At 40.6% G+C, this 24,773-nt stretch overlaps 1 protein-coding gene across 3 annotated transcripts in view; it reads right to left on the bottom strand.

Moving 5' to 3' along the window:
- Positions 1 to 420: 420 nt before the first annotated feature.
- The window catches only part of TESPA1 (thymocyte expressed, positive selection associated 1), a 41,464-nt gene continuing 17,111 nt past the window's right edge, over positions 421 to 24,773 (bottom strand). Inside the window, exons 4-11 of one of the 3 annotated variants that reach the window (XM_070407709.1) lie at positions 15,344 to 15,393; positions 14,952 to 15,005; positions 14,171 to 14,207; positions 13,830 to 13,928; positions 11,618 to 11,826; positions 9,341 to 10,146; positions 8,140 to 8,236; positions 421 to 982 (exon numbers count right to left, since the gene is read on the bottom strand). In XM_070407709.1, coding sequence (XP_070263810.1) covers positions 777 to 982; positions 8,140 to 8,236; positions 9,341 to 10,146; positions 11,618 to 11,826; positions 13,830 to 13,928; positions 14,171 to 14,207; positions 14,952 to 15,005; positions 15,344 to 15,393 — 1,558 coding nt within the window. In that variant the 3' untranslated portion in view covers positions 421 to 776. Of the gene's footprint in view, positions 983 to 5,908; positions 6,277 to 8,139; positions 8,237 to 9,340; positions 10,147 to 11,617; positions 11,827 to 13,829; positions 13,929 to 14,170; positions 14,208 to 14,951; positions 15,006 to 15,343; positions 15,394 to 24,773 lie in introns of those variants that run through there. The other 2 variants (XM_070407711.1, XM_070407712.1) reach the window with 2 other exon arrangements.

Raw genomic sequence — 24,773 nt, 5'->3', positions numbered from 1 at the left:
GTGTGTGTGTGTGTGTGTGTGTGTGACCTCTCCCACTCTACTAACAGGTTCTGGGGGAGCAATGTATCTAAGATGTCTGCACCACATACTGCCTTACTGTAGAGCACTGTAGGTGCTCAAGCCCTGTTTGTTGAAAATGTTTTGTCAACGTTTTTCATGCAACAGAAACCATGACTGTTAGTTCTCCAAAAACATGGCAAGATTTTAAAATATTTTATTTGTATCGTTTTCTGCCAGCAGAAAATACTGTACTTCTTTTGTTTTTTTTTCCAGTGGCCAACAAGAGAGACTCTGAATTCCACTCATCTCTTCCTATGAAGATACGAAGTTTGGGGTAGAGGGAGAAGCTGATTTTAAGGGGGAGGCTATAGGTGGATCTCCTCAGATGAGGCCTCAAGAAGAAAAACAGGACTCCGGTGATGTGGAAGACATTCTGGAATTTAATGGAGGGCACATAAGAATGACTAGAGGCTCAGAGGGACTTCCCTTGTGGGTTGCACCAAGGTTTCTGAGCATGGAAGTGGGATTTTTCCTTCCTCACTTAGCTTGAGCCCTTTGAGAGCATCCCAGTAGCAACTATTGTCTCTCAAACTTCATCATCCTTAAATCCTCTAACTGTCCTATGCAGTGTCAAAACTTGGGAAAAAATTAAGTCTTTGTCTCGTTTACCACTGTCCATATCATGTATTCTAATACCTACATAGTAGAGACATCTACACGCAGAGTAATGAAGACATGCCTAAGGTCTTTCTCTGTGCGTGCAGTTTATGACAGCATCAGGACGTAGATTCCAAGTCTCTCAGTCTGGTCTCCTTCCCTGTGTACCATGCTGCCTTTCTCCCACTGAGTTCAGGACTTTGTAAGGTCTGGGAGCAGGAGCTGGAGGTTGGAGGCAGTACCACCTTCTGCAAGAAGAGATGGGAATTAGGCTCTTCTACGAAGCCACTGCTGTCAGAGCATGCACTGTGGTGGTGGAGAAAGCCTGCAATGCAAATGAAAAGGAAACACATCATGCATTTTTAAGATAATGTTGGGTATTGGTGCTAATAGAAGCTTTCATATCCCACCTGTGGAAATGCTTCTCCCTACTGTAAGTAATATTTAAAATTATTATCAGCAGCAGCCGTCATGTGACTGGCTTTCTGCCCTTCTCACCATGAAGTGAGATATCTGGAATGTTCACCTCTGTTTATACTTATAAAAGTATGCCTATATTTTATTCTTATTCTTTTATATATATATTGCTGAGTATTGCTGTAGAAAATTACAAAACCGTTGCCAACCCACTTTCTGCACCTTGAGCTGAGCCTCAACATAATTCACCTATTCAATTGTTAATAGATGTTTATATTCATAAATATTTCTCATCCTTTCTCCATAGCGACAAATCAAATCTTTACCATCTTCCTGAAATTCCCTGCGTCACACTTTCAGTGATGACTTTACAGGCAAAAGAGAGAAGCCAATAGGCAGAACTTTCTGGGCTTCATCCCCAAATGACCAATGTAACTGTATTCACACCTGTCCTTTTTCCTTTCCTCTAATCTCAGACAAAGATCTGCACCTCTAGTTCATGACTAACCGATTCCCCACCCCAAAGTACTTTGGCTCTCAACTCAATCTAATTCTCCAGTGACCTCAGGTCATTATTCCCCCTTCCCTCCTGAACCCTAGTCTCTCCCACCCTATTGATTCTTCCCCTTCTGCAAATATACATGTTTAAACCTTCCCCATCCTAAAACAAAACAAAACAAAACCAAAGACCAAAAGCAAAAAAAACCCCACTTGTTAGAGTCCCTTGACCCCTTTACCTACCATATTTACATAATTTCCTATTCACTTTCATTAATATTTTCAAGCCCTGTCACATAAATAAAAAGTCTTATCAAGGTTCCTAATCATTATTTAGTTGCATTGTCATTCCTAATGGATATTTTATGGCAGTCACTCAAGGAAAAAACCTGGAAATTTCTCTGTTTCTTTCTTTTCCTCACCTCCCATCTCCTAGGTTTAGCCACCGTATATATTAAAAATCCCACTCTTCTTCTCCCCTCTTGAATGATTTCCCTTTCTCCACTGGCTCCCTATTTCTGCCCATATCTCATATCTCTGCTAGATCTTTCTAAAATAGAAATCTAATCATATAATTCCTTTGTAAAACTTTTAAGTGGTTCCCTAGACTGAATACAAATATTTAAAATAACATAGAAGACTTTGTCTCATAATTTGTTTTCTAGTAATCTTTCCTAGTCTTAATTTTTAACTTAGCCCATGTAATCCATTTCTCCCACTAGGCACAAGATACAGTTTCTGAAGATATGATTTTCCATTCCTGTCTGCCTTTGAACATGTTATCCCTCTAACTAGGATATCAATGGCCTGCCTCTTCTTCTACTTCTTCCCACTACCCCTACTCATCTGTCCAGATTCACCTGGAAATGTCATCCTCTGGGAAGTTCATTTTTCTATGTCCCTATGTCATCTGATGAAGTTAAATCAAAGTAATTTTTGATTTTCCTGCCATGTCTTTCATGAAACTATGAGCTACAAGTATCTTGTGAGTGTTCCTGCTTAATCTATATAATACTCTTCTTGCCAGTGAATTTATAAGAACACAAGCAAAACCAGTGGTGACAAAGCTCAAAGGGACAGGACAGATCCAAGCACAGGAAGTGAGGCTTGTTCTCACCCACAACCACAATCCAAACTCCTGTTTACTCAGGGCAGTGTGACTTCATGAAAAGAGCGTTGATTTGGGAGTCAGGAGACCTGAATTCTAGAACTGATTCTGATATTAACTAACTACTGTAGTTACATGATCTCGCTAAGTCATTTTCTTCTCAAACAGTCTATGTAATTCTAACTCACATGAGATAATATCTCTGAAAGTGCTGTATACTCACTAGAAGGTAGTTTCTATCTGAAGGGCTGGGTAAGATAGTATGGATGGAGCTGGGGCCTCTGCTCTGCACACCTCCAAGAGCAGTGCTTACATTGTAGTCTATGTGAACACTGACCTGAAGTGGCATGGCTCCACAGCCCTGGATGTAGCCTTTGTAAACCATTGAAACATTGGAAATGAATGACTCAGAAAATGAGCATTATGCAATGCAGAGGCAGCATCCTTCTGCCTTCCACAGCTCTAAAGGAGAATGGGCCGTACAGATAAAGGGAAGGCCAAGGAGGAGAATAGAAGACTCACCAAGGTGAAATGGCAAATACATATAAAAAATAAGCTTAATTTTCCCTGTTGTGAAAGAGGCTTCTTCCCCTCCCACATTTGTTCTTAAAGTGTATTTCTTTAGAAAATTTGTAAACTCTGTCTCTTTGAAATGTCTGTAAAACTTTTAAAAAGGCTAACTACATCTCTTGCCACCTTTACAAACCAGAAATATCTTTCCCAAAGGAAGCCATTGCTTTGAAATGTAATCATCAAGGACCATAGATGATTTCCTAGTCTTAATTTTTATCTTCTCTCATATAATCTATTTCTCCCACTAGGCACAAGGTATAGTTTCCAAAGATATGATTTTCCATTCCTGTCTGCCTTTGAACATGTTATCTCTCTAACTAGGATACCAATGTCCTGCTTCTTCTTCTACTTCTCCCCACTACCTTTACTCATCTGTCCAGATTCACCTGGAAATGTCATCCTCTGGGAAGTTCATTATTCTATGTCTCCATGTCATCTGATGAAGTTAAATCAAAGTAAACTTCCAATCTTCATGGGAGGTTAGGAGTCTAACTTAGAGGCTTGGTTTCAACTCACAAAACTATCTTCTATCATAAAGATAGGAGAACTTTTATTATTCCTTTGGATAAAGGCAATTAGCTAACACAGTTGGCTACCCCGGTTACCAGGTAAATGCCACATGAACTATGTATAACAGATGGTGCTGTTGAGTCCTCTGATAAGAGCACTAGTCATTGTTTATTTTGACATGTGTGTAATGGGTTGTATTTGTTTGGTTATTTGACAGGTCAGATTTCTTTCTGTCTTTACAACCTCGTTCGTGTATTGCCTGTGATGCACATCATGTTCTGGTTTAATGTATATTTAAAAATAAAAACTGTTTTCTTTCTCTTATACCTTTTGGAGAGGTTTTCTGGGGTGGGAGAAGATTTTATCTTTGATTATATTTCCCCAATGGGCACAAAACAATCTTGGTAAGAATTATAATTGAGCTAGAAAAATAATTGTCACATTCTCACAATGTCCTCTCTCCCTCCCTTCTCCCTGTTCACATCTCTCCTTGTACTTCATATCTAGTAGTTCCTCTTCAGAATTTATTTTGGCATAAAAATTAACTGTCCAGTGTCATTATATATATATATATAATTGTTAATATTATCATATGGAGAAGCTTTACACCAAAGAGCAAGTCTGTAGTTACCGGGCCCACATAGGTTCCCCCAAGTACACACAGATAGCACTTAGAATAACCCCCTATAGGATTATGTAACACTAGTTATTCTTTATCCTATGCTCTGTACCAGCCCTCCCCCCCAAACCCTTCCTGTCTCTTCTCTCACTGCCACTAGAAGAGTTGACCATAACATGAAAACTCCCATCTCCATACATGATCACTTCACAGATAGAATATCTGTTGGCCTGTGCTACCTCAAATCTGGTAAAAGAAACAAACAATGAAAATTTAAAAAACCTCCTTGGCCCTGCCTTTTATAAATGTGGTAAAGGTCACATGGTTTAAATTTCAGCAATAGGGCACCAATAAAAGGGCTATGAATTGGAAAATTTTGAGCATGGTGCAAATGATGGGGAATGATGAGGGCCATCCTTTTCCAGGAACTTCGAGGAAGAGTAAGACTTCTCTGGTAAAGACTAAATGATAGAGTGGGAGGGAAGAAAGCTAATAGCTGGGGACCAGATCCTTTTTTTAACAGAAAAGGTGCCCTTGTATTAATTACAGAAGGAAAAAAAGGAATTCTATCTTATAAATGAAGAAACCTTGAGATTTGGGGCGGTAAGCTCTATAGAGCCGGATTTGAACTGGTATTTGCCTCTTTAAGTGAGTGTCTTTGTGCAATGAGAACTACAAACTGGACACAGTGGCTGGTTGGGTGCTGCTGCCACTTCCTACCCATGTTCACACCCTCCCATGCCTGATAATCAGTAGTAGATTAACTTCTGGGACTGAATACAGAGATCCTGAGTGATAATTCATCTCTTGGAAATAATTACAGACCCTGGGAGAGGCAGAGTGGGGTTGTTTTTTAGTAGATCCAGGACTGTGCCACCTATCTCTGCCTTTGATGGTGGTAAGTGAATTTCTCCCTTCCATATTTCTCACACAGTCTTTAATGTTGGCAGTACTGAGTTGTTTTCATGGTTATCATCCCTTTCCTATGATCTCTTAAGGATGCTTGAGGGAGATACTTCATAGCTTTGAGAAAAGACGATTAAGAAAACTCACAGAGCATTGGAAAGATTTGAGAGCCACTGTGGTCCCTGTCTCAGTCAAAGACTGCGTCAGTGAAGGGATTTCTCGTTCTTCTAGAGAGGCATAAAAGGAAAATCTGCAAAATCACTTCCTCGTTTTTCTGAGAGACTAAGTGCATTTAATGTCTAAAGTTACACTGTTTTATTCACTCTGATAAGCCATCATTTGTAAGATTTATAATTATTTTATATTTCATTAAGGAGGCAAAAACAGTAGACAATTAAATAGGCTGATAGTGGCAATTATTAAGACCCATTCCACTTGAGAGATTAAAATGTGGAAAAGGTATGCCTTAGAATAAGTGAAATACAGCATTTCTTTTTAAAAAAATATATTTTATTGACTTTTTACAGAGAGGAAGGGAGAGAGATAGAGAGTTAGAAACATCGATGAGAGAAACATCAATCAGCTGCCTCCTGCACATCTCCTACTGGGGATGTGCCCGCAACCCAGGTACATGCCCTTGACCGGAATCGAACTTAGGACCTTTCAGTCCGCAGGCTGACGCTCTATCCACTGAGCCAAACCGGTTTCGGTGAAATACAGCATTTCTAACTGCAATCTCTTTTGCTGTAATGAAATCGCATCACCATGGCAGATAATGGAATCTAGTAACTTATGTGAAATGTGTAACTTCTAGAAATACTTCCTCCCTGGCATAACTATATAGATCCTGCATGTGGCCTGCTTTGCGGGACATCTTGGTATTTTCTTGTGCAAGGCTGACATCTGCTGGATACGTGGCACTTGAGTCAAGCTCTGTACAGTTGTCCCCTGCTATCTGTGGTTTCAGTTACCCATGGTAAACAATGGCCTGAAAATATTAAATGAAAAATTCCAGAAATAAAAAATTCAGAAATTTTAAATTGTACGCTATTCTGAATAGTGTGATGAAGTCTCTTACTGTCTGCTCCATCCCACTTGAGACATGAAACATCCCTTTGTTCAAGGTTTCCACACTTTAAACGTTCCCTGCCCATCAATCACTCAGTTATCACATTAGCTGTCAGGGTATCACAAGCCATTCTTATTTTACTTAATAATGCCACATTCCCACAACTTTATTACAGTATATTGTTGCAATTGTTCCATTTTATTAGTAGTTGTTATTAATCTCTTACTGTGCTGAATTTATAAATTAAACTTTATCATAGGTATATATTATCAGAAAAACATAGTACATATAGCATTCAGTTCTATCTATGGTTTCAGGCATCCACTGGGGGTCTTGGAACATATCCCTCATGGATAAGGGGGGATTACAGTGTGTGTGTGTGTGTGTGTGTGTGTGTGTGTGTGTGTGTGTGTGTGATTCTCCTATTTCAGTAGGACAAAACTAAAGTGATTTCTGCAAGAACTAATATGAGGTATGTCATTTGACTCCATGTCTTAAATTTTTTCAATTGTATATAACATATTGCTGCCTCCTGATATTTACCTCTTTTGTGAGTCACTAATCTCTATTCCTGGAGATGAAGGTAATGGGTAAGAGAGAAAGAAGAGCCATTAGGGCTCCAAGCCACAGATTATTAGAATTAAAAGAGAATTGTAGAGATCCTTGTGATTATGGACTAATAACACTGAAATTTTGGAGTTTTAACAAAAATGCTAGGAAGTGCAGTAAATAGTTCTAAGATATGCACAATGAAGGGAACTCTAAGCTAGATGAATCCTTATTCATTTACTTAATTCAAGAAAGGTTTCAATTCCTACTATCTTGGAATAGTCATTATCCCCGATGCCATCTTCTCTGTGGTCCTGAGATATAGGTGGTAAAAACTATAGAAGATTAAGTTTCACCTAGTTTAAACAATAAATCTTTTGCCCAAATGTTCAAATGTATAGGGGATGCCTCTGAAAGAGTTAATATTCAAAACTCACATCACAAGGAAAGACATTTTAGTGGCAATAACCACGTATGTGAGATTCGACATCAGACCCTTGTTGCAGAAAGAAGCTCAGAGCCTAAGTGAACAAAGCTGTGAGATATGCTGAGGAGTCTTCCCTAAGTCCTATGATGTGGGCTGATTAAGAAGTAGCTAAAAATGTAGGTGCTGGCATGTAAATCTCCATGATCGTTCCTCACCTGTTACAAAACTCCTACAATGCTTTGCAAACTCCGATGTGCAAAAGAATCACTCCAGACCTTGATATAATGGTGATTCATCAGGTAGGGACTGGGATTCCAAATTTCCAACAAAATTCCAAGTGATGTTAATGCTGCTGGCCTGCAGCCTACATTTTTAATATTAAGGTTATGTAGGATTTCCCCCAGAACAGCAGCATCAGCCTTACCTGGGAACTTGTTAGAAATGCATATTTTCAGGTCCTGTCTAGACCTATTTAATCAGAAACTCTGGGAATTGGGGCCCAGCCATTAGTATTTTAACAAATCCTCTGGATGATTCTAATGCTAATGTCTGAGAATCACGGATCTAGAGAAGTATTTATCTACCCATAATAGAATTGCCCTAGGAGCTTAAAAACAAAATATCAGGAACTGGTTTCCATGCCATCCCAATTAAATCAGGATTTCAGGATGTGGGACTCTTCATTGTGAGTATTAAAAAAATATTCCCACGTAATTATGATATGCAGCCAGGATGGAGAATGAGAGAGAGAGAGAGAGAGACAGAGAGACAGAGAGAGACAGAGAGAGAGAGAGACACTGACTTACTTCTTGAGTCTTTGCCAACAAAAGGATGGTAGAGGTGAGGGGGTGTTCGTCTGCTGGCCCAGTATGTCTCCTCGTCCTCCTCACTGTTGCTTTGCACCTGTAACCAAGATCCCAGCAGAACTAGTCAGAGCCACTGGTGGGGAAAGGTGCAGGATGTCAGGCAGCTATAGGGGAAGGAGGCTTGAGAAACTTGGTCTCTTCTCCTTTGGCAAAAGCCTGGTAGTGAGGAAGGCAGGAGCTGAGGTTGCGCTCTACATTCAGTGAGAGGTGACATACATGCAAATGATATTTTGAATCGTCACAACTTCTTGTTGTGGCAAAGACTTGAGAGCTTTGCCAAGAAACCCTTGTATTTGGTGGCAGAACTATAGACCTAGACAAGATGAGTCCTGAGTTTTTGAGAGTCCATGGAGTAAAGAATTGGCAGACCTAGGGGACGTGCTCACCTGGATCCTAAACTACCCCTTCTAGACCATACACCAGTTATCCGGAATCTCAAATATACTGCTCAAATGGCCCAAGCCTGCTTCAGTGAACTGCACTGGTTGTACTTGGTATCTGTCCTCTCATGAGCCATCGCCTTATTAGTGTATGCACTCCTGGGCCTGAGTGATGGCCAATGGATGGCTATTTGTGGGGATAAGGGGTATGAGGCATTTGGATTTGCAGGCTGGGATGTTCACACACTTGTGTATGAAATCCCTGATGGTTCAGAACAGATGTTGGCATGGGAGGAGAAGAGGACAGGCCAGGGGCTGGAGAGTGGCTCTGCCCATACTGTCATGTTCTCGTATAGAAGTCCTAAGAGTCTGAGAATTTTAGATTTGAACCTGGACTTCCAGGTCTTTATGGTTACATATTTGTAAAGGTAGAAGATAAAATATTTTATTTAATAGTGTTTAGCTTAGTGTATGACTGACCTCTGCTCTTGTGTGGATCCCACAAGGGTGCTTGATGAGAAACTTCAGGAAGCTCAGATAAGATGAGGAATGAGAAAAGCAGTTCTGGAAACCTGAATGCTCTTAAGAAACTGGGCCTATTTCTTTTCCTCTTTCTATGTTAACTCATTCCCAAAGGTCTCAGAGTGTAATTCAAGAATTGGTATATCTGATAAGGACAGGGAGCCTGGATTTCCTTTACCCAGGGTCAAGAATTCAGAGCCTTTCTCTGCTAGGCTCTTCCCCATCTCCAATCTACTCACCTCCTCCAAGTCAAAAGTGTCCTGCTGCTGATGGGTTAGAGATCGGCGCAGTTCTGGCCTCTCTTGGCTCTGCTTCCATTTCTGTTGGACGATGGATAGATCCAATGAGTTAACCTTCCTGACAGTGGGATTCTTCTGAAACAGGCTCTTCCTTGCTCTGCTCTTCCTTTTCCAGAAAGTCTCATCCTTGACCAAGTGGACTTCCTTATTGGTGGCCTGTAGACCCCACAACTCTCTCTTTACCTGTGCAGGATCTGTCCTCCACTGTAGATTTTCTCTGGGCAGAGAATGTGTGCAATAGGGTACCTTGGGGTTAGAATGCAGAGTTTGCAGTGGTTCGCACACTGTGGACATCCCCGGCTGTGTTTCCTCTTTAGGGCAGAGGACACATGAACAAGAAGTAGGCAGCATTGTACCCCTGATGGGGGGCACAGGACCTTCCTGTGAGCCTGGTCCAAACTCAGGGTCTTGCTGAAGAATGAGCTTCTCTCCTCTCACTCTGTCCATCACTTCCCACACCACTTGGTCCAAACTGTTCCTTTTGGAGGTATTGTGGGGTGGTGATAATTGAACGCGGGGGCATGTATATAGGCACATTTTGGAGATGGCTTTCCGGAGGCGATCTCTGGGTGAGTGAGGTTCAGGTTCTGGGGACAGAATCTTGATGGATGGCACATCAGTTGGGTTGCAATTCCAGAACATGTGCGGTGGAGTGAACTTTTGGACAGGTGTCTTAGACACATAGGAGTAGAGACAGAAGAAGGCATCAGCAGTGACAGCCAGTGTTTGCACTTGCTTAAATCTGCCTGGGTACAAGGGTTGAAAACAGTGAGTCTGGGAGGCTATCAGCAAATTATTTCTCAAATTTCTCCCTTCAATAGCCTTCCCAAACCTAAAATCCAGAAAGAAGGTATCAATTTCCCCACTAGCATTTCTCCTATTTAGATTTTTGACACTCAGATGCCCCTTTCTTGGCTTTCTTGAATTTTCTTTAATTTTTATTGAATTTATTGGGGTGACATTGGTTAATAAAATTGCAAAGGTTTTAAGTATACAATTTTATAATACATCATCTGTATATTGTATTATGTGTTCACCATCCAAAGTTAAGTGTCCTTCCACTTTCCTGATTTCTTGACTTCCCACACCAAGTAGCTATTTTACTTTAGTCCAAAAATTAATTCTATATGGTCTGAGAAACATTTCTATATCTTGAGTTAGCATATCTTTCTGTTGTCAGTATTTTCTAAACAATGACCTCTAGCGCTATGTTTGCTTTAGATGAAAAACATGATAAGAAACAAAAAATAATGTTACAAAATCAACATTATTATTTTTTTAGTAATAAAACAGGGTTATAGAAGGCAACAAATTTGAGGGATAGCAATGACTAGGCAATGACCTGGAGTAGAGAAATTTAGATGAACTCTATCATTTCTATTAGATCTTTGCTTCTCAAAGTGTGGCCAGTAGTCCAGAAGCATCAGCATTGCTTGGTAACTTGTCATAAATACAGAATCTGACTGTATCCCATACATTTTAACAATATCCTTTGGTAATTCATGTGCACATCCATGTTTGAAAAGCACTGTTATAAACCATAAAGTCATTAAATTGTAACCTTCTTGGAGGCAAGAGTCATGCTCCTCTTGTCTAGCTATTGCTATTCCAGAATTTAACACATAATTATGTACCTGGTACATACAACAAATTCAATAAACTATCCTCAACAGAGTGTGACGAAGAATCCTCTAAGGTGTGAAAATACTCCCACTCAAAATTCTTGTTTCAGTCGCTCAGGAGTCTAGTTTTACTAAACCTCTAAGTTGAATCTGATACAAAGAATCTGAAACAACACTGTCAGAAACACCATCTTGTTTTCAGTATAGCAGAATATAATTTGAAATATATTCTAACATATAGAATTAAATAGAATGTTTTATACCTCATCATGGTAGAAGAGCCCTCTCATATCTTTCCTTACTATGAAATCAGTATAACTTAATTATTGTTTCCCTAGATGTGGTCTAAGGATTACATAAGAATCATATGTGTGCTTGTTTAAAATAAATATCCCGGAGCCATTCTTTCTCTGGAGGATAAACCTATGAGAATATGTCAATGTTATCCATCTTCACTGAAGACAATATAAAGGAAAATAGACACAAGAGACAAAGGATCACAGGAAGCTAATCAAGAGAAAGTAGGATTTGGATCCATTGATCATTGTCTGGAGGTTCAGGAAAAAGCAGAGCATGGATCTGTGGGAACACTCACTGGCCAGCATGAGGCATGGGTCCTCCATCTCAATCCTCTGCACCTGGGCCTTCAAGAAGAGCTGGAAATCAATGCCTCTGGCCTGGGAGGGGTTGGTGAAAAATCGGGCAGGGATCCGAGAAGTGTCTTTGTGGTCTTCCTGACCAAAGCCCAGATTGAAGAGGACATCTTCTGCGTCTTCTTGCACCTTATCCAGAATCTCAGAGATGCTGGAAAAAAGGGAATTTGGGTAAGTAGGGGCGATTTTGAGGGACAGGGTAATCCAAGTATCTTTGACTTTGAGAAAAACTTTTATTTCTCTGAACGTAAATTTTCTGTCTGAAACATGGGAATTGCAATACAGCTCTGATTTAAAAATTGAATGAAATTCTATCATAGGACTTTGAATAACTGATTACAGGTGAATGAAAATTTACTATGAGAGGATTTGAACAATCAAAGTAAGTGCAGATACAAAGAAATCTGTGGTTGTGTTATTAACCAGTCAGTTCCCACTTGCGCATACGTACTATGACATAGCTGGCTTTTGCCAAGTGCTTTGCAACTTGCCACCCAGTTTGCCCTTAGCGGTTGTGGGGGACAATTAGAGAATATGTGTGTAGGGAACATAAAACCTATTTTATCCTCACTCTGAGGGCAAAAAATTTTCAATACAATATGTCCTCATTGAATGTCATTGATAGGTTTTGTGACTTTAAGCAAAACAACATATAGTGAAATCAAATTTACCATAGGCTAATTGTTATAAATAACTGTTAAGTTCCTATGTCATCTCATCAATGTTGTAACAAAACAGCATTGAACAATATAAGCTTATTTGAGGACCCACTGCGAGGTATGTTCAAAACCTGATTTTGAGAGGTAGACCCATTTGTAGCTCCAGTTTTAGTACAGAAGCCCTGCATTACAGAAGATCAAATATTCTCTCTTCATGACACCAACATGTATCTGCATTCAAATCTGTGTTCCACCAGGCGGGGTGACAGAGAGCTCAATAACTACGCATCCCAAACAACAATGGGGTAGGAGGGCTGTGGATTATTTGAGACTTTGAATAAACACTTTCACTCTCTTCAGAAAAGATGTTGGGCTTTTTGATACAAACAGGTAGCTTTGTTTAATTAACAGCTGGATAACTGGGATCCCTGGCTCTACTATTATGTTTGTTACCTAAGTGCTGATCCATGGTCCCACGTTTCCTTATCTGAATTGTGGGCCTAAGTCTGAGTGTTGGTTCTTAACCAGGGCTGCATATTAGAATCACTTTCAGGGGGCTTTAAAACATGAAGATGTCTGAGTCTTATCTCAAGAGATGCTGATTTAATTGAACTGGAGTGTGGGCCAGGGCTAGGGCTCTGTAAGGACAAGTCACTAAAGATAGTTATATGACTAATAAGTCTCAGAACCAGGTCTCAAATTCACATTTTGACTGGAGCCTGGCCAGTATGGCTCAGTGGTTGAGCATCACCCATGAACCAGGAGGTCATGGTTTGATTACTAGTCAGAGCACATGCTTTAGGCTCAATCCCCAGTAGGGGGCGTGCAGGAGGAAGCTGACCCATGATTCTCTCTCATCATTGATGTTTCTATCTTTCTCTTCCTCTCCCTCCCTCTCTCTGAAATCAATTTTAAAAAACAAAACAAAACAAAAACTTTGACTTGAAATTCCCACTTTTAATTATACCACACTAGTTTTCATCACTTTCCATCTTGTTCTAAAGGTATTTGCATGTTATTTTGTTCATTCTATTGGATTGTTGAATTCCTGGGGGCAAGCTCTTTGTCTTTTTCATCTTTTAAAATGCCATACAGTCATTGCCTGGCTTGCATTAGGGGATAGAAATCTGCCTGAATGAATCAATATTTACTGCTTTATTCAATCAATAACTCAGTCAGTTAATCAATACATTTATTGATTGTTTATTGAACACTTAGTAATACTAAGTCCAGGAACAATTATGGTACCATTACACCTCCTGCAGTATAAAGCTCAGTGGAAAGACACCTGTTATTTCACACATAGCATCAAACTCTGAACAGTAGATTCCTCTGTGTTCCTCACTATTCTTGAAGCAAATATGGTCATACTTCTCAAGTATTTGATTGCATAAAAGCTCCAGAAAGATATGCCAGAAAAAATGGGCAATAGTTCTCAGTTCTATTCTTTTCTGCTTCTCATCTTCCCCATCCTTCTACCCCTGCCAGTACCTACCTTGAACTAGTCTTGTTGGTCCCACCAGTCATGCTGCTGGAAGCCATACTGCAGCCAAGGTCTAGGAGCTGGCAGGGCCGGGCTGTCTCCAGGAAATTCCTGCAGGGATCAGCGATGATGTCATACAAATCTTGTAAGCAGTTTGCACCCTGGCTGCAAGAGGCATAGTCACTCCCTGCTGGGTACCTCTGAACCATGTACTGTGAAAATTCAGTCTATGACTTCATTCCTGATCGGGAAATTTCACTCCATTTTAAATTTTTAGCTCTTTGTTTTTAAATTTTTTTTTTTGACTATGACACTTACCCCAATTCAGTAGCTCCGGCTGACCTTATACTTACCTGGAGAAGAAGTTGCCATTAGTGGCCATCAGTGTGGCTGGGCAAGGAATAGAAAGGTAAAGAGAAAGTTAGAAGGGAAAATAAAAATCACTGAATCTGCTCCTCTGGACTTAAAATTTAGTCCCCTTCTGTTCATCTCTGCCACTACCCCATGAATTCCATTCTTTACGGATTTATCTAAAGACAATCAAACACAGGCCTGGAAGGTGGACTTCTATAGCAGAGAAAAATTGGCCCTGAGCCTCTGAACTTCTGAACCATGAATGGTTTCTAGATGAGAGTTCCTCTGTTCTGAGAAGCATAGAGTCATTCAGCTCTCCAGGCTAGACTTTCTATCACACCATATGAGTCTCTTCAGATCCCCGGAGACAGTAGTAGGTTGCTATACCTCTGTCTTTTATTCAAGCCCTTATCTTCCTGCAATGCAGTCTCTCTCACACCCAGTACTGAGGCTGCATTGGGTTTCCTACACAGAGAACCATTTCAAAGATGTCTGGGCAGCCAATATTATCATGATTTTATATGTTATCTTTCCAGGGTCCAAAGGAAAGCTCCAATGATGGACCAGTAGACATACTAATAGGTTGGTGCAGAAGTATTTTGGGGCATGTGATGCTTTCTTAGTTTCACATTAGATGCTATTGAGATTGCTCTTTCCCCATGGTTAAGATGCCAGGAATGGGCTGCTTCGTTCTGCAGTTATTCCCTTCCATCCTATCCTTAATCAATCCAATGTATACTCTCTTATTCAATCTCAACCTCAGAGAGCTGTGCTACTTACCCTCTGCTCCAAGGGTCAAGTCATCTTCAAAGCTGGTTCTCTGGCTGAGGCACCCTGTCAAAGAATAAGGCCAAGGTCACAGAAAATCAGGCTTAGAGATCCTCACAGCTACCCGCCATCCCCCAGTCACACCAGACATTGACATGTTTGCAAAACTACCCCAAGCTGTATATACACATAGTACCTCAAAAATTACATTCATATTTTTACCCAGAAAGAATCACATAGACTTCATCTGTAATTAACCTGTCCCCTACATCACATAGTCATGTACACAATTCTCTGCCAAATAATAAGTACATGGAGGTGTGCACTCAGACACATAAACACATACAGCCATATCGCTATCCAGGTAGAAGAACAATAGAAGAAAGAACAGAGTCTATACTCACCATTGTAGATTGACTGTCCGGCTTCCTCAAAAAACCCTTCTTCCGTGTAGCTAAAAACCAAAAATAATTTTATAGGTTAAAATCACTACATTTTACCTTCAAATATGTGCCACAGGTTCACATAATTTTATGATGAGAGTCAGCAGTATTTAAACTGATTTTATGTTGAAGAAAACAAGACAGAGTGGTTATTCGACAAATTCATGGAGGTGATCATGAGACGCTGGGACTGCAGTGCTGCCATTGTACTGACCACATTGTCTAACCTTAGCTTAGCAACAATTCTCCAGGTAAGTTCCTAGGTAAGGGATATAGAAACAAAATTGGAGAAATACATTTACAGAAGCAGGGATTTGGGTGCATAATTTCTACATCACAAAAGCAAATATAGAGATTTTAAAGAAACTTTTAGGAGGTCCTCTTATCTACCCACACTGCCCTTTCTTCTCTATGAGTCATATTCTTGCAGAATATCATGTCTTTCAGGAAGCAGCAGAAACTGCCTCTTGGTTAGAGATTATATTTTTACATTTTGAGATATGAGCTTATCAAACATTTACCATCTGCAGAAGAAAAACAGATGGAGATCAGCATAAATGTTAGTGAGAAACAACTCAATTTTATAAACAAGGAAGAAATTCTCTGTCTAAAACAGGTGAGTGAAGTAGCCTGTGGAAAAATTTTGAACTGGGACCAGAGTACCTGGATTCTAATCCTGGCTCCTTGCTACTGTTATGTTTTCAAACACTACACAGAGGATTGGATGCCTAGATATTATTATTTTCTAAGCCCACTTCAAGCACTGATGTGTTGTGAGTTTTATAGAGTTTGCTTTCCTGGGAGTTTTAAAATGAAAGTTGCACATGATGCTTTGAATGTAATCTCATACGGAGGCTGGAGCAGAGAAGGCCTGCTAAAGTGAGTTATCAGGGAAATGGACTGGAGTGCGTCCATTCCATTGGAGTGGTCTTAAGTGAGGCCTCGCCTTGATCAGTCTTCAGCAAGCCAAAGAAATCTAAAGCTATTGGAGCATCACTTCATGAAGTGCTTAATAATAGCAATGGGTTTACTCACTGAACATCTGTAGATTAGTTGTGTTTAACATTTTATAAAATAAACTAGAGGCCCGGTGGACAAAAATTTGTGCACTTGGGGCGGGGGGGGGGGGGGGGGGGGGGGGGGAGGGGGAGTCCCTCAGCCGGGCCTGTGCCCTCTTGCAGTCTGGGACTCCTCTGGAGATAACAACCTGCTGGCTTAGGCCTGCTCCCGGGTGGCAGAGGGCAGGCCCAATCCCTAGGTGCAGCCCCTGGTTGGGCTCAGAGCAGGGTTGATTGGGGAGTTGGGGCGCCGCCCCCTGTCATGCACAGAGCAGGGCAGATCGGGAGGTTGTGATGCCACCCTCAGTCATGCTCAGGGTAGGGCCGATCAGGGGGTTGGGGCACCGCCACTGTCACACTCAGGGCAGGGCCGACGGGGAGGTTATGGCTCTACCCCATTACACACAGAGCAGGGCCCGTGGGGGGGGGGGGGCGGTTGGGGCGCCGCACCCTGTCACACACAGAGCAGGGCCGATCAGGGGGTTGGGGCCCCACCCCCTGTCACACACAGAGCTGCAGGGTGATCAGGGGGTTTGGTCGCTGCCCCCTGTCACACTGATCCCGGTGCCGGGAGGCCTCGCAGCTCCGTTGATCCCGGTGCTGGGAGGCATATTACCCTTTTACTATATAGGATAGAGGCCTGGTGCACAGGTGGGGGCCAGCTGGTTTGCCCTGAAGGGTGTCTTGGATCAGGGTGGGGGTCCCCACTGGGGTGCCTGGCCAGTCTGGGTGAGGGGCTGAGGGCTGTTTTCAGGCTGGCGGGTGACTGAAGCTCCCAACTGCTCCTTTTTCTCTTTTTTTTCTTTTTTTAATTCTGGGCCAGCTTTAGCTCTGAGGCTTGGCTCCAGCTCTTAGGCCTCGGCTGCTGAAAGCAAGTATCTGGTTTGTTTGGGTTCTATAATCGAAACACTGTTTCAACTCCAGCTCTGAGATCCCAGCTGGCTGAAAGCAGGTTTCTGGGGTTTTGTTTAGCTTCTATATGTGTAACAATGTTTCAAACTGCAAGCTCAGAGGCCGGCAGTGGCAGGCGGGGAACATTGGAGTCCTCCGTCACTGAAGCAAGCAAACCTCATGTTCGCTTCAAGCTGCCTGGCTGCCGGCCGCCATCTTGGCTGGCAGTTAATTTGCATATCGCCCTGATTAGCCAATGGGAAGGGTAGCGGAGTGACACCAATTTGCATGTTTCTCTTTTATTAGTGTAGATCATTATGTATATTTTTAGACATCTTTTACTGGTACTTTTCTTTTAATAATGAAAAAAATCAACCCTGTTTTCCAAATTCTGTATTTTTATATGTCCTTATGAAAAAAACAGTTCATCAAGGTATGATATAAAATGTGCAATGATGTACCCAAGCTAATTGAGAATAGGTACCTCTAATACTATAACTTGAACTAAAAATATATACTTTTCTTTCTAATATGTAATATTATACATAAACCATTATTTTATTACACATATAACATTATTATATATATATTATATATTTATTGTTGTTAATCCTCATCCGAAGATATTTTTTCCATTGATTTTTTTTAGAGAGAGTAGAAGGGAGGAGCACAGACACAGAGAGAAAAACATCGATGTGAGAGAGACACATTGATTGGTTGCCTCACACATGCTCTCCAACCAGGGTTGGGGATCCAGCCTGCAACTGAGGTACATTCCTTGAGAGGAATCAAGCCCATGACCCTTCAGTCCATGGGCCAACACTCTGACCATTAAGTCACACTGGCTAGGGCTACATACATACATTTTAATATAATATTAAAAATATGTTGTAAATGTAATATTACAAATGTTAGTATAAGTAAATATTTACAATTACTACTAAAACACTATGATAAGTAGTATAGGAGGCCCCAGAATCGTGGCAGAGTAAGTGGAAACTACACTGACACTTTCCCAGGACCAAATTGGAATTATTGCTATTATTAAACATTTCATGAAGTGATGCTCCAATAGCCTGAGATTTCTTTGGGTCACTGGAATATCCAGGACCAAACTGGAATTATAACTAAAATACAGAAAAACCATTCTGAATAATCAACTGAAGACTAGCTGGAGAGAACCCAGATAACCAAGGACAGGAAGTGGAGACCACATACTGACTAATAGGAAGTGTGGAGGCACAAGAGGGCTGGCCAAGCTCCCACAGACAGCAGCTGAAGTTCCAGAGGGATAGCTCAGCTGTGGGGTATTCTCACGGAGAACTCTGGGGTCTAAACCCCAAACTGGGTTCCCCAGCCCAGTGCACCAGAACTGAGAAAGGTACCCACATAACATCTAGTTGTGAAAAGGAGAGGGGTTGCTATCTGCCAGCCAGAGACAGCTGGAAATCAGGCACCCTATTAAAGGGCCAATGCACAAAATTTCATGTGCAGCCACTCATCTTGGGCTCTGGCAGAGGGAGGGCAGAGTGGACTAGAGCTGTTTGAGGAGAATCTAGGGCTGGGGGCTCTGGGATTAGAGCTCAGAAGGCAGCCACCCCGGCTTTCTGTGCTGAGTCATTCCACCACACTGCAGAGGACATATTTCTCAGACAGACCTTTACCAGCCAGGAAGCTTTTGGAGCAATTTACCTATCCTGTTGGAAAACCTCTCACCCCAACCTGTGGAGTCTATGCCTGGCTGGGTCCTATAGCCTGAGGCACATTAAAACTATGAAAAAAACAATCAGACTGCAGGAAGAGGCAGTCTGGAGGCTTTGAGTCTTTGCCTGACCTCTTCTGGATCTGGGGCTAGGAAAGGCAGACATTGGTGCACATCTTGGTCCATTCCAAGGTACTCAGCCCTAGCAGAGGGAGCCACAAGCTGTGAATTGCTGATAGCTCCAAATAGCACACAGGGCCAGTCACAAACAGTGTCTGACATTGTCCTGCATTAGAGGCCAGTCACAAACAGTGTCTGGCCTCTGGGAAGAACCCAAACAGGCCCAGTCCTGCAAGTCACAAACAGCGTCTAATATTGTCCTACACTAAAGTCTCAGAGTCATAGTAGATCTGCCTAATACACAGACACAAACCCAAACAAACAGGCAGCCAAATGGGGAGACAGAAAAACAAATAAACTCCAAGTGAAAGAACAAGAGAGTTCTTCAGAAGAAGAGCTAAATGAAATGGAGATAAGAAATTTATCAGATATAGAGTTCAGATAATTATTATAAGGATGCTCAACAGCATGAGAAAAGACATAGAAACTATGAAAAAATGACCAGTCAGGAATAAAGAATGACATAGCACTAATAAAGAACACATTGGATGGAATACACAGATTAGGGGAAACAGAGGATTGGATCAGTGAATTAGAAAACAGGGTAGAAAATATCATTCAATCAGAGAACCAAAAAGAGAAAACAATGAAAAAACAGGAGGACAGCTTACGGGAGCTGTGGGACAATATGAAACATAATAATATTTGCATCAGAGGAGTGCCAGAATGTGAAGAAAGTAAGCGAGGATTAGAGGACCCGTTTGAAGAAATAATGACAGAAAACTCCCCTAACCTGGTGAAGTAAAAAAGTCACACAAGTTCAGGAAGCACAGAGAGTCCCAAGCAAGAAGAACAAGCAGGCCCACCCCCTGACACATCATAATTAAAACGAAAAAAGTTAAAGACAAAGAGAGAATCTTAAAGGCAGTAAGAGAAAAGCACTTTGTTACCTACAAAGGCGCTCTAATAGGGCTGTCAGATGATTTCTCATCAGAAACTAACTCTACAGGCCAGACTGAAATGGCTGGAAGTATTCAAGGTAATGGAAAGCAAGGGTCTGAAACCACGGTAATGATATCCAACAAGGCTGTCATTCAAAATAGATGGAGAAATAAAGAGCTTCTCAGACAAAAAGAGGCTAAAGGGGTTTATCACCACCGAACCAGAATTGCAAGAAAGGCTAAAAGGATTGCTGTGATAATAAGGAGAAAAAGAGAGAGGGAGAAACATATACATGAAGATAACCAAGATAGTCAAGTACCAGAATACGGAGATTTACTATTGTATTGAATGTTTGTGCTGTAGCTACACAGTAATGCAGCTATTAAAGACAACTATTATTATAACTACAATAAAAGCACACGACTGTTGCACTTTTGGGCATATATTCAATGGAAATACCTGAATATGTTCACCAGAAGAAATGATTTTCATAATAACCCACAAATGAAAGACACAAATATCTAATTATTATAAAATAGCTAAATTGTAGGATAAAGAAACAATTTAATGCTATGCAACAATAAAAAGTGTGACCTATTGCTGCTTGCAAAACATGGATGAACATCACAAACATAATGCTGAACAAAGGAACACACATAAAACAGTACATATTATATGATTCCATGTATATAAATTTAAAAGACTGCAAAATTTATCTATGATGCCATAAGTCAAGCTACTAGTTAACTTGGAAGCAGGGTATGAATGGAAGGGGACAGAAAGGAGCTTCTGGAGTGCTGGTAATGTCCCACTGCAGGTTTTATAGGTGTATTCCCTTTGAGAAAGTTCCTTGAGCTATCTATTTGATACTTGCTTATTTTTCAGTAAATAGTTTATACTTCAATATAATGTATATCATTATTTTAAAAGCGTTATTGAGGTATAATTAATATATAAAGAACTGCACATATTTAATGTATACAATGAGATAAGTTTGGACATATGCAACCACTTGTGATACCATCATCAATCAAGGTAGCAGACATATCCCAAACTCTCAGCTTCCTTCTTTTCCTTTGTGCTTTTTTGAAGTCAGAACACAACATGAGATCTACCTTCTTAATAAATTTTGAAGTGCAATACCATATTGTTAACTATAAGCACTTTGCTGTATAGTGGATATCTAGATTTACTTATCTAGCATAACTGAAATGTATAGCCATTGAATTGTATTACAATTTACATTAGAAAAAGAAATGCTACCCATATGTATGCTACATTTCAATAAAATTTACATTAAAAATACCACTGATAAAATTTCTAGTCTGTCCAAAGGAACACTTGCTACTATTCATTAGATACAAGTGTTCATTGGATGTTCACCCTATATTTCTCTTTTCTAGTTATATCCTGGCAGACATGTCCATATTCTTTATATGAGAACTAGCCCAGGATGACAGTAGGCTTTTCTTTTCTTTTTTTATTCTTTGATTATATTCTTTATTAATTAAGGTATTACATATGTCTCCTTTTCCCCCCATTGCCGCCCTCTCAGCACATGCAGTCACCCCCCTTGTGTCTGTGTCTATTGGTTATGCTTATATGCATGCATATAAGCCCCTTGATTGATCTCTATCCCCTCCCCCACCTTCCCCTGTCTTCCTTTTGAGGTTTGATGGTCTGTTCAATGCTTCTCTGTCTCTGGATCTGACAGATGTAGGGTGCAGCTATAGGGTTAAGCCTGGGACTGACCTGTTGGCAAAGCCACAAATAAGTCCCAGCTTAGAGAGCATAGTCCTCTTAGCATAATTAGGCTTGACCTTATGATGCTCCCTAGATCTTATCTGGGTAGCTAATGGGCTGTGGGAGGTGCAACAAGTGCTGCCAAAACAAGTGAAACTCACAAGAACATTGTAACTATGGTGACCACTACCTTGTTTACCTCTGGCTATAAAACAAAGGCTCAGCTTGCCTCTGCGTATCTCTCTCTGTGGCCTCAGCCAGGCACAGGAAGATCCACCTACACCCAGCTTATTCTCTTTATCTGTCATTTCTCCATCCTTCGCCACCCTCACTCAGGCTTTTGAAACCTTGGCTGAGCTGGCTCGGCCCAGACAGTAGCTTTTTCTATGTGTATGTGGGATCTACCACAGCCATATGGATGTGGGCCTGGATTTATTGGTGCCTTCTCACTGAGCATGCTAATTTAAAACATCGTATTCATTACCTAAATCCCAGGCCTTTCATGGATTATTGCTTAAGACATAATACCAATGACTGGGGACTAGATCCAAAACTGCACCTCTCTCTCCACCTTTGTATTGAAAGGTCCCTTAGCATCATTTCAAGTCTGAAGTACAAGAGCCGAAGTACTGTTCTCCTATATACCTAATTAATAAAGAAAGAGTTAAGGAGGTGGTTTGGATTATGAGAAGAAGCATGTGGCTATTTTTAGCTACTCCCAGCAATTTCCATAGATTAAGTTTGCAGAGATTTTAAACTGAAGTCCATACATGATTTTGGGGCTCCGGATCCTACCTCTGATGATTACAAGTAACACATTTATGCTCTAGAAAATCCCCTGAGACCCTAAGAAGAGAAAAAAAAGAGAGAGGCATAGTTTGTAAAGACGTATACAATCTAAACCTGCAGCAGAAGGGTCTGCTACTAGATTCGATTACCCCGAGAGACACTGACACTAAATTACCAAGGAAGATGGTGGACTTTCTTGGGAAGCCTATCATAAAACAAAGCCTTCTTGCTACCAGTGGGTGTTTGGCATTGAAAAGAAGATGGAAATAAACTTTGAAAAGTGCCTCCCAGAGTATACAGATAACTAGTGAATGGGGGTTTCTTATCCATCTTCTTTCCTCTGTGGCCTTGGCAGCCTAACGACCAGGATGGTGGCAACTCACGTCATATTTAGAATACATTTCCTCCCATCTTCTTCATGGTCTATTATAGCATCAATCATCATCCTTTCATTTTTCTGATTTTCCCATATAATGAAAAGTATTACATACTTACTTGGGAGGATTAGAAAATAGAGAATATTGAAAATATTTTATGAACCTAATAATTCCCTTTCCAAAGAAAATGTAAGCATGCTAATAATAGACTTCCTTGTGGCCTTTTTGAAGTTTAAATATTGAATTTTTCTCAACACACAGAAAAGTTAAAAAAAATGTGACAGATACCCTTGCACTTGCCACCCTATTTTCACACATGTAAACATTTTGTCATATTGGCTTCATATCTCTGTTAATAAAAAACAAATAAAATGTTAAAGATATAATTAAAGTCTCATTTTACTCTCCATTCCTTCTTACTTTCTTCCTTCCTTGCGGTAACCACTATCCTAGAGCTAATCACTTCTGGACATACTTTTCTGATAAAGAGATGGATAGATAGATAGATAGATAGATAGATAGATAGATGACAGATGATAGACAGACTTATTTTGTGAAATTTTAAAATAGCATAAAGCTCCTACTTTAGAAACCTTACCATTCACATATTACTACAGAGCATACAGCTCTTGTATATACATCATGTCATTTAAAACTTTGAAAACTTTTGAAACTATTGAAACTTTTTTTTTTTTTTTTTACAGAGAGGAAGGGAGAGAGAGAGATAGAGAGTTAGAAACATCGATGAGAGAGAAACATCGATCAGCTGCCTCCTGCACATCTCCTACGGGGGATGTGCCCGCAACCCAGGTACATGCCCTTGACCGGAATTGAACCTGGGACCCTTCAGTCCGCAGGCCGACACTCTATCCACTGAGCCAAACCGGTTTCGGCGAAACTATTGAAACTTTTGAAATTATTATTCTAGTTCTCCACTTTATAGATGAGGAAACTGAGATAGAAAGAATTTCAGTTGTTTGCTTACAGTTGTTTACACAGACAATTAGCAAACAAAATTAGGCTCCAATCTTGGAGTTTTTCCATTATCAGGCTACATTTTTAGCATATTTTTTTTAAAAAAAATATATTTTATTTATTTTTTACAGAGAAGGAGGGAGAGGGATAGAGAGCTAGAAACATCGATGAGAGAGAAACATCCATCAGCTGCCTCTTGCACACCCCCCAGTGAGAATGCGCCCGCAACCAAGGTACATGCCCTTGACCGAAATCAAACCCGGGACCCTTGAGTCCGCAGGCCGACGCTCTATCCACTGAGCCAAACCGGTTCGGCAGCATATGTTTTGTATCATATCAGAGTTTATCTTTGTAGAATACAGGTGGGGAAAGGTGATTTCTGAAGTTTACAATCTTATATTTCTGTGAATTTATTCTTTTCAAGTAAAATATAGTGTGTTTGAAGCCAAGGAGCACATTTTAAACTATTTGGCATCCCTAGATCATTTAGACTAGTGGTTCTCAACCTTCCTAATGCCGAGACCCTTTAATACAGTTCCTCATGTTGTGGTGACCCCCAATCATAAATTATTTTCGTTGCTACTTCATAACTGTAATTTTGCTACTGTTATGAATCGTAATGTAAATATCTGATATGCAGGATGTATTTTCATTGTTACAAATTGAACATAATTAAAGCATAGTGATTAATCACAAAAACAATATGTAATTATATATGTGTTTTCCGATGTTCTTAGGCGACCCCTGTGAAAGGGTCGTTCGACCCCTACAGGGGTCGCGACCCACAGGTTGAG

Source organism: Myotis yumanensis, unplaced genomic scaffold, assembly GCF_028538775.1.
Source record: "Myotis yumanensis isolate MYYU_CA2020_CCGP unplaced genomic scaffold, mMyoYum1.0.hap1 SCAF_3, whole genome shotgun sequence".
Lineage (NCBI taxonomy): Eukaryota > Metazoa > Chordata > Mammalia > Chiroptera > Vespertilionidae > Myotis > Myotis yumanensis.
This window is presented reverse-complemented; position numbering and strand designations above follow the sequence as displayed.